Source organism: Entelurus aequoreus, linkage group LG22 (genome assembly GCF_033978785.1).
Source record: "Entelurus aequoreus isolate RoL-2023_Sb linkage group LG22, RoL_Eaeq_v1.1, whole genome shotgun sequence".
Taxonomy (NCBI): domain Eukaryota; kingdom Metazoa; phylum Chordata; class Actinopteri; order Syngnathiformes; family Syngnathidae; genus Entelurus; species Entelurus aequoreus.
This window is the reverse complement of record NC_084752.1, coordinates 36,146,029-36,166,028: the sequence shown is the minus strand read 5'-3', so window position 1 is coordinate 36,166,028 and position 20,000 is coordinate 36,146,029. Positions and strand designations below refer to the sequence as shown.

Here is a 20,000-nt window from a genome sequence, read left to right as displayed (position 1 = left end):
AATAACTCATGATAGTAGACTAACACAATAATAACTCATGATAGTAGACTATAACACAATAATAACTAATGATATATCGTAACACAATAACTCATGATAGTAGACTAACACAACAATAACTAATGATAGTAGACTATAACACAATAACTCATGATAGTAGACTATAACACAATAATAACTAATGATAGTAGACTATAACACAATAATAACAAATGATAGTAGACTATAACACAATAATAACTCATGATAGTAGACCATAACACAATAATAACTCATGATAGTAGACTAACACAATAATAACTCATGATAGTAGACTATAACACAATAATAACTAATGATAGTAGATCGTAACACAATAATAACTCATGATAGTAGACTATAACACAATAATAACTCATGATAGTAGACTATAACACAATAATAACTAATGATAGTAGATTGTAACACAATAATAACTCATGATAGTGGACTATAACACAATAATAACTAATGATAGTAGATCGTAACACAATAATAACTCATGATAGTAGACTATAACACAATAATAACTAATGATAGTAGATCGTAACACAATAATAACTCATGATAGTAGACTATAACACAATAATAACTCATGATAGTAGACTATAACACAACAATAACTAATGATAGTAGACTATAACACAATAATAACAAATGATAGTAGACTATAACACAATAATAACTCATGATAGTAGACTATAACACAACAATAACTAATGATAGTAGACTATAACACAATAATAACAAATGATAGTAGACTATAACACCATAATAACTCATGATAGTAGACCATAACACAATAATAACTCATGATAGTAGACTAACACAATAATAACTCAGGATAGTAGACTATAACACAATAATAACTAATGATAGTAGATCGTAACACAATAATAACTCATGATAGTAGACTGTAACACAATAATAACTCATGATAGTAGACTATAACACAATAATAACTAATGATAGTAGATCGTAACACAATAATAACTCATGATAGTAGACTATAACACAATAATAACTAATGATAGTAGATCGTAACACAATAATAACTCATGATAGTAGACTATAACACAATAATAACTCATGATAGTAGACTATAACACAATAATAACTCATGATAGTAGACTATAACACAGTGATAGCTCAAGATAGTAGACTATAACACAATAATAACAAATGATAGTAGACTATAACACAATAATAACTAATGATAGTAGATCGTAACACAATAACTCATGATAGTAGACGATAACACAATAATAACTCATGATAGTAGACTAACACAATAATAACTCATGATAGTAGACTATAACACAATAATAACTCATGATAGTAGATCGTAACACAATAATAACTCATGATAGTAGACGATAACACAATAATAACTCATGATAGTAGACTAACACAATAATAACTCATGATAGTAGACTATAACACAATGATAACTCATTAAAGTAGACTAACACAATAATCACTCATGATAGTAGACTATAACACAGTGATAGCTCATGATAGTAGACTATAACACAATAATAACAAATGATAGTAGACTATAACACAATAATAACTAATGATAGATCGTAACACAATAATAACTCATGATAGTAGACTATAACACAATAACAAATGATAGTAGACTATAACACAATAATAACTAATGATAGTAGATCGTAACACAATAATAACTCATGATAGTAGACTATAACACAATAATAATAATAACTCATGATAGTAGACTAACACAATAATAACTCATGATAGTAGACTATAACACAACAATAACTAATGATAGTAGACTATAACACAATAATAACTCATGATAGTAGACTAACACAATAATAACTCATGATAGTAGACTATAACACAATAATAACTCATGATAGTAGACTATAACACAATAATAACTCATGATAGACTATAACACAATAACTTAGGATAGTAGACTATAACACAATAATAACACATGATAGTAGACTATAACACAATAATAACTCATGATAGTAAATCGTAACACAATAATAACTCATGATAGTAGACTATAACACAATATTAACTCATGATAGTAGACTATAAAACAATATTAACTCATTAAAGTAGACTATAACACAATATTAACTCATGATAGAGTATAACACAATAATAACTCATGATAGTAGACTATAACACAATAATAACTCATGATAGAGTATAACACAATAATAACTAATGATAGTAGATCGTAACACAATAATAACTCATGATAGTAGACTATACCACTATGATAGCTCATGATAGTAGACTATAACACAATAATAACTAATGATATATCGTAACACAATAACTCATGAAAGTAGACTATAACACAACAATAACTAATGATAGTAGACTATAACACAATAATAACTCAGGATAGTAGACTATAACTCAACAACAACTAATGATAGTAGACTATAAGACAATAATAGCTAATGATAATAGACTAACACAATAATAACTCATGATAGTAGACTATAACACAATAATAACTCATGATAGTAAACTATAACACAATAATAACTAAAGATGTTTCGTAACACAATAACTCATGATAGTAGACTATAGCACAACAATAACTAATGATAGTAGACTATAACACAATACTAACTAATGATAGTAGACTATAACACAATAATAACTAATAATAGTAAACTAACACAATAACTCATGATAGTTGACTATAACACAACAATAACTAATGATAATAGACTATAACACAATAACTCATGATAGTTGACTATAACACAACAATAACTAATGATAGACTATAACACAACAATAACTAATGATAGTAGACTATAACACAATAATAACTCATGATAGTAGACTAACACAATAATAACTCATGATAGTAGACTATAACACAATAACTCATGATAGTTGACTATAACACAACAATAACTAATGATAATAGACTAACACAATAACTCATGATAGTTGACTATAACACAACAATAACTAATGATAGTAGACTATAACACAATAATAACTCATGATAGTAGACTAACACAATAATACCTCATGATAGTAGACTATAACACAATAACTCATGATAGTTGACTATAACACAACAATAACTAATGATAATAGACTATAACACAATAACTCATGATAGTTGACTATAACACAACAATAACTAATGATAGTAGACTATAACACAACAATAACTAATGATAGTAGACTATAACACAATAATAACTCATGATAGTAGACTATAACACAATAATAACTCATGATAGTAGACTATAACACAATAACTCATGATAGTAAACTATAACACAATAACTCATGATAGTTGACTATAACACAATAATAACTCATAATAGTTGACTATAACACAATAATAGCTAATGGTAATAGACTATAACACAATAATAACTCATGATAGTAGACTATAACACAATAACTCATGATAGTAGACTATAACAATAATAACTCATGATAGAGTATAACACAATAATAACTAATGATAGTAGATCGTAACACAATAATAACTCATGATAGTAGACTATAACACAATAATAACTCATGATAGTAGACTATAACACAATGATAGCTCATGATAGTAGACTATAACACAATAATAACTAATGATATATCGTAACACAATAACTCATGATAGTAGACTATAACACAACAATAAGTAATGATAGTAGACTATAACACAATAATAACTCATGATAGTAGACTATAACACAACAATAACTAATGATAGTAGACTATAAGACAATAATAGCTAATGATAATAGACTGTAACACAATAATAACTCATGATAGTAGACTATAACACAATAATAACTCATGATAGTAGACTATAACACAATAACTCATGATAGTAGACTATAACACAATAATAACTCATGATAGTAGACTATAACACAACAATAACTAATGATAGACTATAACACAATAATAACAAATGATAGTAGACTATAACACCATAATAACTCATGATAGTAGACCATAACACAATAATAACTCATGATAGTAGACTAACACAATAATAACTCATGATAGTAGACTATAACACAATAATAACTAATGATAGTAGATCGTAACACAATAATAACTCATGATAGTAGACTAACACAATAATAACTCATGATAGTAGACTGTAACACAATAATAACTCATGATAGTAGACTATAACACAATAATAACTAATGATAGTAGATCGTAACACAATAATAACTCATGATAGTAGACTATAACACAATAATAACTAATGATAGTAGATCGTAACACAATAATAACTCATGATAGTAGACTATAACACAATAATAACTCATGATAGTAGATCGTAACACAATAATAACTCATGATAGTAGACTATAACACAATAATAACTCATGATAGTAGACTATAACACAATAATAACTCATGATAGTAGACTTTAACACAGTGATAGCTCAAGATGGAAGACTATAACACAATAATAACAAATGATAGTAGACTATAACACAATAATAACTAATGATAGTAGATCGTAACACAATAACTCATGATAGTAGACGATAACACAATAATAACTCATGATAGTAGACTAACACAATAATAACTCATGATAGTAGACTATAACACAATAATAACTCATGATAGTAGATCGTAACACAATAATAACTCATGATAGTAGACTATAACACAATGATAACTCATGATAGTAGACTATAACACAGTGATAGCTCATGATAGTAGACTATAACACAATAATAACTCATGATAGTAGACTATAACACAATAATAACTCATGATAGTAGACTATAACACAATAATAACTAATGATATATTGTAACACAATAACTCATGATAGTAGACTAACACAACAATAACTAATGATAGTAGACTAACACAATAACTCATGATAGTAGACTATAACACAATAATAACTCATGATAGTAGACTATAACACAACAATAACTAATGATAGTAGACTATAACACAATAATAACAAATGATAGTAGACTATAACACAATAATAACTAATGATAGTAGATCGTAACACAATAATAACTCATGATAGTAGACTATAACACAATAATAACTAATGATAGTAGACTAACACAATAATAACTCATGATAGTAGACTATAACACAATAATAACTAATGATAATAGATCGTAACACAATAATAACTCATGATAGTAGACTATAACACAATAACTCATGATAGTAGACTATAACACAATAATAACTCATGATAGTAGACTATAACACAATAATAACTAATGATATATCGTAACACAATAACTCATGATAGTAGACTAACACAACAATAACTAATGATAGTAGACTATAACACAATAAGTCATGATAGTAGACTATAACACAATAATAACTCATGATAGTAGACTATAACACAACAATAACTAATGATAGTAGACTATAACACAATAATAACTAATGATAGTAGATCGTAACACAATAATAACTCATGATAGTAGACTATAACACAATAATAACTCATGATAGTAGACTATAACACAATAATAACTCATGATAGTAGACTATAACACAATAATAACTAATGATATATCGTAACACAATAACTCATGATAGTAGACTAACACAACAATAACTAATGATAGTAGACTATAACACAATAACTCATGATAGTAGACTATAACACAATAATAACTCATGATAGTAGACTATAACACAACAATAACTAATGATAGTAGACTATAACACAATAATAACTAATGATAGTAGATCGTAACACAATAATAACTCATGATAGTAGACTATAACACAATAATAACTCATGATAGTAGACTAACACAATAATAACTCATGATAGTAGACTATAGCACAATAATAACTAATGATATATCGTAACACAATAACTCATGATAGTAGACTAACACAACAATAACTAATGATAGTAGACTATAACACAATAACTCATGATAGTAGACTATAACACAATAATAACTAATGATAGTAGACTATAACACAATAATAACAAATGATAGTAGACTATAACACAATAATAACTCATGATAGTAGACCATAACACAATAATAACTCATGATAGTAGACTAACACAATAATAACTCATGATAGTAGACTATAACACAATAATAACTAATGATAGTAGATCGTAACACAATAATAACTCATGATAGTAGACTATAACACAATAATAACTCATGATAGTAGACTATAACACAATAATAACTAATGATAGTAGATTGTAACACAATAATAACTCATGATAGTGGACTATAACACAATAATAACTAATGATAGTAGATCGTAACACAATAATAACTCATGATAGTAGACTATAACACAATAATAACTAATGATAGTAGATCGTAACACAATAATAACTCATGATAGTAGACTATAACACAATAACTCATGATAGTAGACTATAACACAATAATAACTCATGATAGTAGACTAACACAACAATAACTAATGATAGTAGACTATAACACAATAATAACAAATGATAGTAGACTATAACACCATAATAACTCATGATAGTAGACCATAACACAATAATAACTCATGATAGTAGACTAACACAATAATAACTCAGGATAGTAGACTATAACACAATAATAACTAATGATAGTAGATCGTAACACAATAATAACTCATGATAGTAGACTGTAACACAATAATAACTCATGATAGTAGACTATAACACAATAATAACTAATGATAGTAGATCGTAACACAATAATAACTCATGATAGTAGACTATAACACAATAATAACTAATGATAGTAGATCGTAACACAATAATAACTCATGATAGTAGACTATAACACAATAATAACTCATGATAGTAGACTATAACACAATAATAACTCATGATAGTAGACTATAACACAGTGATAGCTCAAGATAGTAGACTATAACACAATAATAACAAATGATAGTAGACTATAACACAATAATAACTAATGATAGTAGATCGTAACACAATAACTCATGATAGTAGACGATAACACAATAATAACTCATGATAGTAGACTAACACAATAATAACTCATGATAGTAGACTATAACACAATAATAACTCATGATAGTAGATCGTAACACAATAATAACTCATGATAGTAGACGATAACACAATAATAACTCATGATAGTAGACTAACACAATAATAACTCATGATAGTAGACTATAACACAATGATAACTCATTAAAGTAGACTAACACAATAATCACTCATGATAGTAGACTATAACACAGTGATAGCTCATGATAGTAGACTATAACACAATAATAACAAATGATAGTAGACTATAACACAATAATAACTAATGATAGATCGTAACACAATAATAACTCATGATAGTAGACTATAACACAATAACAAATGATAGTAGACTATAACACAATAATAACTAATGATAGTAGATCGTAACACAATAATAACTCATGATAGTAGACTATAACACAATAATAATAATAACTCATGATAGTAGACTAACACAATAATAACTCATGATAGTAGACTATAACACAACAATAACTAATGATAGTAGACTATAACACAATAATAACTCATGATAGTAGACTAACACAATAATAACTCATGATAGTAGACTATAACACAATAATAACTCATGATAGTAGACTATAACACAATAATAACTCATGATAGACTATAACACAATAACTTAGGATAGTAGACTATAACACAATAATAACAAATGATAGTAGACTATAACACAATAATAACTCATGATAGTAAATCGTAACACAATAATAACTCATGATAGTAGACTATAACACAATATTAACTCATGATAGTAGACTATAAAACAATATTAACTCATTAAAGTAGACTATAACACAATATTAACTCATGATAGAGTATAACACAATAATAACTCATGATAGTAGACTATAACACAATAATAACTCATGATAGAGTATAACACAATAATAACTAATGATAGTAGATCGTAACACAATAATAACTCATGATAGTAGACTATAACACAATAATAACTCATGATAGTAGACTATACCACTATGATAGCTCATGATAGTAGACTATAACACAATAATAACTAATGATATATCGTAACACAATAACTCATGAAAGTAGACTATAACACAACAATAACTAATGATAGTAGACTATAACACAATAATAACTCATGATAGTAGACTATAACTCAACAACAACTAATGATAGTAGACTATAAGACAATAATAGCTAATGATAATAGACTAACACAATAATAACTCATGATAGTAGACTATAACACAATAATAACTCATGATAGTAAACTATAACACAATAATAACTAAAGATGTTTCGTAACACAATAACTCATGATAGTAGACTATAGCACAACAATAACTAATGATAGTAGACTATAACACAATAATAACTAATGATAGTAGACTATAACACAATAATAACTAATAATAGTAAACTAACACAATAACTCATGATAGTTGACTATAACACAACAATAACTAATGATAATAGACTATAACACAATAACTCATGATAGTTGACTATAACACAACAATAACTAATGATAGACTATAACACAACAATAACTAATGATAGTAGACTATAACACAATAATAACTCATGATAGTAGACTAACACAATAATAACTCATGATAGTAGACTATAACACAATAACTCATGATAGTTGACTATAACACAACAATAACTAATGATAATAGACTAACACAATAACTCATGATAGTTGACTATAACACAACAATAACTAATGATAGTAGACTATAACACAATAATAACTCATGATAGTAGACTAACACAATAATACCTCATGATAGTAGACTATAACACAATAACTCATGATAGTTGACTATAACACAACAATAACTAATGATAATAGGCTATAACACAATAACTCATGATAGTTGACTATAACACAACAATAACTAATGATAGTAGACTATAACACAACAATAACTAATGATAGTAGACTATAACACAATAATAACTCATGATAGTAGACTATAACACAATAATAACTCATGATAGTAGACTATAACACAATAACTCATGATAGTAAACTATAACACAATAACTCATGATAGTTGACTATAACACAATAATAACTCATAATAGTTGACTATAACACAATAATAGCTAATGGTAATAGACTATAACACAATAATAACTCATGATAGTAGACTATAACACAATAATAACTCATGATAGTAGACTATAACAATAATAACTCATGATAGAGTATAACACAATAATAACTAATGATAGTAGATCGTAACACAATAATAACTCATGATAGTAGACTATAACACAATAATAACTCATGATAGTAGACTATAACACAATGATAGCTCATGATAGTAGACTATAACACAATAATAACTAATGATATATCGTAACACAATAACTCATGATAGTAGACTATAACACAACAATAAGTAATGATAGTAGACTATAACACAATAATAACTCATGATAGTAGACTATAACACAACAATAACTAATGATAGTAGACTATAAGACAATAATAGCTAATGATAATAGACTGTAACACAATAATAACTCATGATAGTAGACTATAACACAATAATAACTCATGATAGTAGACTATAACACAATAACTCATGATAGTGACTATAACACAATAATAACTCATGATAGTAGACTATAACACAACAATAACTAATGATAGACTATAACACAATAATAACAAATGATAGTAGACTATAACACCATAATAACTCATGATAGTAGACCATAACACAATAATAACTCATGATAGTAGACTAACACAATAATAACTCATGATAGTAGACTATAACACAATAATAACTAATGATAGTAGATCGTAACACAATAATAACTCATGATAGTAGACTGTAACACAATAATAACTCATGATAGTAGACTGTAACACAATAATAACTCATGATAGTAGACTATAACACAATAATAACTAATGATAGTAGATCGTAACACAATAATAACTCATGATAGTAGACTATAACACAATAATAACTAATGATAGTAGATCGTAACACAATAATAACTCATGATAGTAGACTATAACACAATAATAACTCATGATAGTAGACTAACACAATAATAACTCATGATAGTAGACTATAACACAATAACTCATGATAGTTGACTATAACACAACAATAACTAATGATAATAGACTAACACAATAACTCATGATAGTTGACTATAACACAACAATAACTAATGATAATAGACTAACACAATAACTCATGATAGTTGACTATAACACAACAATAACTAATGATAGTAGACTATAACACAATAATAACTCATGATAGTAGACTAACACAATAATACCTCATGATAGTAGACTATAACACAATAACTCATGATAGTTGACTATAACACAACAATAACTAATGATAATAGACTATAACACAATAACTCATGATAGTTGACTATAACACAACAATAACTAATGATAGTAGACTATAACACAACAATAACTAATGATAGTAGACTATAACACAATAATAACTCATGATAGTAGACTATAACACAATAATAACTCATGATAGTAGACTATAACACAATAACTCATGATAGTAAACTATAACACAATAACTCATGATAGTTGACTATAACACAATAATAACTCATAATAGTTGACTATAACACAATAATAGCTAATGGTAATAGACTATAACACAATAATAACTCATGATAGTAGACTATAACACAATAATAACTCATGATAGTAGACTATAACAATAATAACTCATGATAGAGTATAACACAATAATAACTAATGATAGTAGATCGTAACACAATAATAACTCATGATAGTAGACTATAACACAATAATAACTCATGATAGTAGACTATAACACAATGATAGCTCATGATAGTAGACTATAACACAATAATAACTAATGATATATCGTAACACAATAACTCATGATAGTAGACTATAACACAACAATAAGTAATGATAGTAGACTATAACACAATAATAACTCATGATAGTAGACTATAACACAACAATAACTAATGATAGTAGACTATAAGACAATAATAGCTAATGATAATAGACTGTAACACAATAATAACTCATGATAGTAGACTATAACACAATAATAACTCATGATAGTAGACTATAACACAATAACTCATGATAGTAGACTATAACACAATAATAACTCATGATAGTAGACTATAACACAACAATAACTAATGATAGACTATAACACAATAATAACAAATGATAGTAGACTATAACACCATAATAACTCATGATAGTAGACCATAACACAATAATAACTCATGATAGTAGACTAACACAATAATAACTCATGATAGTAGACTATAACACAATAATAACTAATGATAGTAGATCGTAACACAATAATAACTCATGATAGTAGACTGTAACACAATAATAACTCATGATAGTAGACTGTAACACAATAATAACTCATGATAGTAGACTATAACACAATAATAACTAATGATAGTAGATCGTAACACAATAATAACTCATGATAGTAGACTATAACACAATAATAACTAATGATAGTAGATCGTAACACAATAATAACTCATGATAGTAGACTATAACACAATAATAACTCATGATAGTAGACTAACACAATAATAACTCATGATAGTAGACTATAACACAATAACTCATGATAGTTGACTATAACACAACAATAACTAATGATAATAGACTAACACAATAACTCATGATAGTTGACTATAACACAACAATAACTAATGATAGTAGACTATAACACAATAATAACTCATGATAGTAGACTAACACAATAATACCTCATGATAGTAGACTATAACACAATAACTCATGATAGTTGACTATAACACAACAATAACTAATGATAATAGACTATAACACAATAACTCATGATAGTTGACTATAACACAACAATAACTAATGATAGTAGACTATAACACAACAATAACTAATGATAGTAGACTATAACACAATAATAACTCATGATAGTAGACTATAACACAATAATAACTCATGATAGTAGACTATAACACAATAATAACTCATGATAGTAGACTATAACACAATAATAACTCATGATAGTAGACTTTAACACAGTGATAGCTCAAGATGGAAGACTATAACACAATAATAACAAATGATAGTAGACTATAACACAATAATAACTAATGATAGTAGATCGTAACACAATAACTCATGATAGTAGACGATAACACAATAATAACTCATGATAGTAGACTAACACAATAATAACTCATGATAGTAGACTATAACACAATAATAACTCATGATAGTAGATCGTAACACAATAATAACTCATGATAGTAGACTATAACACAATGATAACTCATGATAGTAGACTATAACACAGTGATAGCTCATGATAGTAGACTATAACACAATAATAATAAATGATAGTAGACTATAACACAATAATAACTAATGATAGATCGTAACACAATAATAACTCATGATAGTAGACTATAACACAATAACAAATGATAGTAGACTATAACACAATAATAACTAATGATAGTAGATCGTAACACAATAATAACTCATGATAGTAGACTATAACACAATAATAACTAATGATAGTAGATCGTAACACAATAATAACTCATGATAGTAGACTGTAACACAATAATAACTCATGATAGTAGACTATAACACAATAATAACTAATGATAGTAGATCGTAACACAATAATAACTCATGATAGTAGACTATAACACAATAATAACTAATGATAGTAGATCGTAACACAATAATAACTCATGATAGTAGACTATAACACAATAATAACTAATGATAGTAGACCGTAACACAATAATAACTCATGATAGTAGACTATAACACAATAATAACTCATGATAGTAGACTATAACACAATAATAACTCATGATAGTAGACTATAACACAGTGATAGCTCAAGATAGTAGACTATAACACAATAATAACAAATGATAGTAGACTATAACACAATAATAACTAATGATAGTAGATCGTAACACAATAACTCATGATAGTAGACGATAACACAATAATAACTCATGATAGTAGACTAACACAATAATAACTCATGATAGTAGACTATAACACAATAATAACTCATGATAGTAGATCGTAACACAATAATAACTCATGATAGTAGACTATAACACAATGATAACTCATTAAAGTAGACTAACACAATAATCACTCATGATAGTAGACTATAACACAGTGATAGCTCATGATAGTAGACTATAACACAATAATAACAAATGATAGTAGACTATAACACAATAATAACTAATGATAGATCGTAACACAATAATAACTCATGATAGTAGACTATAACACAATAACAAATGATAGTAGACTATAACACAATAATAACTAATGATAGTAGATCGTAACACAATAATAACTCATGATAGTAGACTATAACACAATAATAATAATAACTCATGATAGTAGACTAACACAATAATAACTCATGATAGTAGACTATAACACAACAATAACTAATGATAGTAGACTATAACACAATAATAACTCATGATAGTAGACTAACACAATAATAACTCATGATAGACTATAACACAATAATAACTTATGATAGTAGACTATAACACAATAATAACAAATGATAGTAGACTATAACACGATAATAACTCATGATAGTAAATCGTAACACAATAATAACTCATGATAGTAGACTATAAAACAATATTAACTCATTAAAGTAGACTATAACACAATATTAACTCATGATAGTAGACTATAACACAATAATAACTCATGATAGAGTATAACACAATAATAACTAATGATAGTAGATCGTAACACAATAATAACTCATGATAGTAGACTATAACACAATAATAACTCATGATAGTAGACTATAACACTATGATAGCTCATGATAGTAGACTATAACACAATAATAACTAATGATATATCGTAACACAATAACTCATGAAAGTAGACTATAACACAACAATAACTAATGATAGTAGACTATAACACAATAATAACTCATGATAGTAGACTATAACTCAACAACAACTAATGATAGTAGACTATAAGACAATAATAGCTAATGATAATAGACTGTAACACAATAATAACTCATGATAGTAGACTATAACACAATAATAACTCATGATAGTAGACTATAACACAATAATAACTAAAGATGTTTCGTAACACAATAACTCATGATAGTAGACTATAACACAACAATAACTAATGATAGTAGACTATAACACAATAATAACTAATGATAGTAGACTATAACACAATAATAACTAATAATAGTACACTATAACACAATAACTCATGATAGTTGACTATAACACAACAATAACTAATGATAATAGACTATAACACAATAACTCATGATAGTTGACTATAACACAACAATAACTAATGATAGACTATAACACAACAATAACTAATGATAGTAGACTATAACACAATAATAACTCATGATAGTAGACTAACACAATAATAACTCATGATAGTAGACTATAACACAATAACTCATGATAGTTGACTATAACACAACAATAACTAATGATAATAGACTATAACACAATAACTCATGATAGTTGACTATAACACAACAATAACTAATGATAGTAGACTATAACACAATAATAACTCATGATAGTAGACTAACACAATAATACCTCATGATAGTAGACTATAACACAATAACTCATGATAGTTGACTATAACACAACAATAACTAATGATAATAGACTATAACACAATAACTCATGATAGTTGACTATAACACAACAATAACTAATGATAGTAGACTATAACACAACAATAACTAATGATAGTAGATTATAACACAATAATAACTCATGATAGTAGACTATAACACAATAATAACTCATGATAGTAGACTATAACACAATAACTCATGATAGTAAACTATAACACAATAACTCATGATAGTTGACTATAACACAATAATAACTCATAATAGTTGACTATAACACAATAATAGCTAATGGTAATAGACTATAACACAATAATAACTCATGATAGTAGACTATAACACAATAACTCATGATAGTAGACTATAACAATAATAACTCATGATAGAGTATAACACAATAATAACTAATGATAGTAGATCGTAACACAATAATAACTCATGATAGTAGACTATAACACAATAATAACTCATGATAGTAGACTATAACACAATAATAACTCATGATAGTAGACTATAACACAATGATAGCTCATGATAGTAGACTATAACACAATAATAACTAATGATATATCGTAACACAATAACTCATGATAGTAGACTATAACACAACAATAAGTAATGATAGTAGACTATAACACAATAATAACTCATGATAGTAGACTATAACACAACAATAACTAATGATAGTAGACTATAAGACAATAATAGCTAATGATAATAGACTGTAACACAATAATAACTCATGATAGTAGACTATAACACAATAATAACTCATGATAGTAGACTATAACACAATAATAACTAAAGATGTTTCGTAACACAATAACTCATGATAGTAGACTATAACAGGGCGGCATGGCGTAGTGGGTAGAGCGCCCATGTCAGAAACCTGAGGGTTGCAGGTTCGCTCCCCGCCTCATACCATGCCGTTGTGTCCTTGGGCAGGACACTTCACCCTTGCCCCCGGTGCCCCTCACACCGGTGAATGAATGTTAAATGAATGATAGGTGGTGGTCGGAGGGGCCGTAGGCGCAAATTGGCAGCCACGCTTCCGTCAGTCTACCCCAGGGCAGCTGTGGCTACGAAAGTAGCTTACCACCACCAGGTGTGAATGAATGATGGGTTTTTAACATGTAAAGCGACTTTGGGTACTTAGAAAAGCGCTATATAAATCCCAGGTATTATTATTATTATTATTATAACACAACAATAACTAATGATAGTAGACTATAACACAATAATAACTAATGATAGTAAACTATAACACAATAACTCATGATAATAGACTATAACACAATAACAACTAATGATAATAGACTATAACACAATAACTCATGATAGTTGACTATAACACAACAATAACTAATGATAGTAGACTATAACACAATAATAACTCATGATAGTAGACTAACACAATAACTCATGATAGTTGACTATAACACAACAATAACTAATGATAATAGACTATAACACAATAACTCATGATAGTTGACTATAACACAACAATAACTAATGATAGTAGACTATAACACAACAATAACTAATGATAGTAGACTATAACACAACAATAACTAATGATAGTAGACTATAACACAATAATAACTCATGATAGTAGACTAACACAATAATAACTCATGATAGTAGATTATAACACAATAATAACTCATGATAGTAGACTATAACACAATAACTCATGATAGTTGACTATAACACAATAATAACTCATAATAGTTGACTATAACACAATAATAGCTAATGGTAATAGACTATAACACAATAATAACTCATGATAGTAGACTATAACACAATAATAACTCATGATAGTTGACTATAACACAATAATAACTCATGATAGTTGACTATAACACAATTATAGCTAATGATAATAGACTATAACACAATAATAACTCATGATAGTAGAGTATAACACAATAATAACTCATGATAGTAGACTATAACACAATAATAACTCATGATAGTAGACTATAACACAAAGCGGCGACTAAGATGAGTCTTTAGATATATTAAGTCTATATGTAAAATATTTCACTCACAAAGTAAAGAAATATCAAAATCTCCGTCATACCCTTTGACTTTTGTGGACAAAGTTTGGACACCCTGACATAGATGCTTGATAATGACCCCTGACCTCCCAATGAGCCTATGGGCATGTCCTTCAGGCTGGCCGAGCAGATGCGTCTGATGACCTTCCCTCAGTGGTTTGACCTCCTCAAGGACGTCTTTGACTCTTTCCTCGTCTTCCTCCAGAGGATGAAGGTCAGTGTCCACTTCCTGTTTTTGTTTTTCTGCGCCTAGAACTAGAACCCCAAGCAGAACGTGTTGCTGGTCTGTCAGGCCACGCTCGGCGTGATCACGGTGGTGGTTCAGGAGGTTTTGGAGTCCAACCAGAAGACCTCCTTCAGGGACAAGTCCAGCTCGGAGGAACCGGGTCAGGAATCTTTCGGCGCGGCGGCGCCCATGAGCAGCGAGGCCGAGCTGGCCTACTTGACCCACGAGGGCATGTTCATCAGCGACGCCCTGGGTGAGGCCCAGCAGTACCAGGACCACGCCCGCCAGGAGGCGCCGCCCCGTAAACCGGAGGCTGACTCCGATCAGAACTTCACGTACGTCAACCTCCTTCCGCCACCATGCTTGTCGCCCTGTCGTCATAGCAACCTTTCACGCCGTCTGCAGGTCAGGTGACATGATGCCGTCCGACCTGGAGCTCAAGCGAGTGCTGAACAACATCAAGGAGCTTCTGCACGCCGCCTCCGACATCAGCCACGACCGCTGCGTCAAAGTCATCACCGCCCGGGCCAAGGCAGGCCGCGACCTTTGACCTCACACACAAGGGAAGAAGGCCCTCATCCAAGTGTTGTCTCCTCACAGGACGGCTCTCTGGAGCGGCTCAGCTCAGCGGACTTTGTGGCGCTCTCTGTGGCTGTGGAGGACTTTGCCAAGGACACGGAGGACGTGTGTGGCAGGCGCAGCGTGTCCCTGAGGGGGGCGCTGCAGAGTCAGGCCAACCGCTTTGTCCACCGCTTCCATGACGAGCGCAAGACCAAACTTAGGTACCCCAATGCAAGAGGCTGGTGATGGTGACGGTAATGGTGATGCTTGCTTGGTGTGCCCGTAGTCTCCTGCTGGATAACGAGCGCTGGAAGCAGGCGGAGGTTCCTGCAGAGTTCCAGGAGCTGGTGGACTCCATGGCGAGCGGCAGGATAATGCTGTTAGCACGCAAGGCGGCAGGTAGCATCAACGTCCTGCTAACTCACCTTAGTGCAGATGTGCCCAAAGTCCTTTATCCTTTAAAAACACACATAAAAAATTGTAGTAACACTTACATTACCCCCGCCCCACACCTTGTCCACACTCCCCAAACTTCTTTCATTCCTTTGTGCTGCAAACCTTTTTTTGTCTAACTATTATACTTTTTATGTTAACTATTGAAGTTATGCTCATAACTCCGCCCTCCCACCTTGTCCACATCTCCCCAAACCTGTTCCATTTGTTTGGAACATAGTTTTTATGTTATCAGCTTTCAGTTTTTATGCCATTGTTTTCCAAACTACGGGCAGCTATTTAGATCAATTACCTTTAATTATTTGCAGAATGGAAGTTTGTGCAGCAATTACTTTTTAAATGACCCAATGCAAACAACCTTCCCTAGTCTTGGTGCAAAGAAAAATAAAAAATTCCAACCAACACACACATGGTCACATGTAACACAACCTGCTCACTCAACTTTTTGGATATTATAAAAACCGTCCATGCACCATAAAAAAAATATAAATTACACCCATATAAATGCATTACAAGGCACGATGAGAACATTGCAAAACACTCTTCAGACTTATCCTCTTTGGGGCATTTTAGTTGCTTGATATTTGTGATTGATTACAAAACTTTAAGGAGGTCGTAGTAAACATAGTAGGAGTCAAACTTTTACATACTCTTAATATCCAATTATATACTGTATCAGTTATAATAATATAATATCTACACACACACATATATATATATATAATGTGTGTGTGTGTATATATGTTTGTGCGTGTATATATTGTGTGTGTGTGTATATTGTGGCGAAGTTGGTAGAGTGGCCGTGCCAGCAATCGGAGGGTTGCTGGTTACTGGGGTTCAATCCCCACCTTCTACCATCCTAGTCACGTCTGTTGTGTCCTTGGGCAAGACACTTTACCCTTGCTCCTGATGGCTGCTGGTTAGCGCCTTGCATGGCAGCTCCCGCCATCAGTGTGTGAATGTGTGTGTGAATGGGTGAATGTGGAAATACTGTCAAAGCGCTTTGAGTACCTTGAAGGTAGAAAAACGCTATACAAGTATAACCTATTTATTTATTTATATATGTGTATATATTAGGGCTGCAACAACTAATCGATTAAAATCGATTATAAAAAAAGTTGGCGATTAATTTAGGCATTGATTCGTTGGATCTATGCTTTGCGCATGCGCAGAGGCAATTTTTATTTTTATTTTTTTTATTATTTTTTTATAAACATTTATTTATAAACTGCAACATGTACAAACAGCTGAGAAACAATAATCAAAATAAGTATGGTGCCAGTATGCTGTTTTTTTTCAATAAAATACTGGAAAGAATAGAAATGTAGTTTGTCTCTTTTATCCGATTATTAATCGAAGTAATAATCGACAGATTAATCAATTATCAAATGAATCGTTAGTTGCAGCCCTAGTGTGTATATATGTATGTATATATATATATATATATATATATATATATATATATATATATATATATATATATATATATATATATATATATATATATATATATATATAATGTGTATATATATATATAATGTGTATATATATATATAATGTGTATATATATATATACATACATACATCGGTTCGAATTCGAATCGCGATTCTCACGTGCGATTCAAAATCGATTCTCATTTTAAAAAAATAATTTTTTAAATTTTTTTAAATTATTTTAAATGTTTTATTTTTTATTTTGTTTTTGTTTTTATTAATCAATCCAACAAAACAATACACAGCAATACCATAACAATGCAATCCAATTCCAAACCCGACCCAGCAACACTCAGAACTGCAATAAACAGAGCAATTGAGAGGAGACACAAACAAGACACAGAACAAACCAAAAGTAGTGAAACAAAAATCAATCAATCAATCAATCAATGTTTATTTATATAGCCCTAAATCACAAGTGTCTCAAAGGGCTGTACAAGCCACAACGACATCCTCGGTAC

The 20,000-nt window shown here is 29.3% G+C and overlaps 1 protein-coding gene across 2 annotated transcripts in view; it reads left to right on the top strand.

Moving 5' to 3' along the window:
- vps54 (VPS54 subunit of GARP complex) overlaps positions 1-20,000 on the top strand; it is a 64,931-nt gene that overhangs the window by 21,957 nt on the left and 22,974 nt on the right. For both annotated transcript variants that reach the window (XM_062033039.1, XM_062033040.1), the window contains 5 exons: positions 16,923-17,019; positions 17,098-17,366; positions 17,437-17,563; positions 17,632-17,813; positions 17,879-17,991. In XM_062033039.1, the coding sequence (XP_061889023.1) occupies positions 16,923-17,019; positions 17,098-17,366; positions 17,437-17,563; positions 17,632-17,813; positions 17,879-17,991 (788 nt within the window). The remainder of the gene's footprint in view (positions 1-16,922; positions 17,020-17,097; positions 17,367-17,436; positions 17,564-17,631; positions 17,814-17,878; positions 17,992-20,000) is intronic.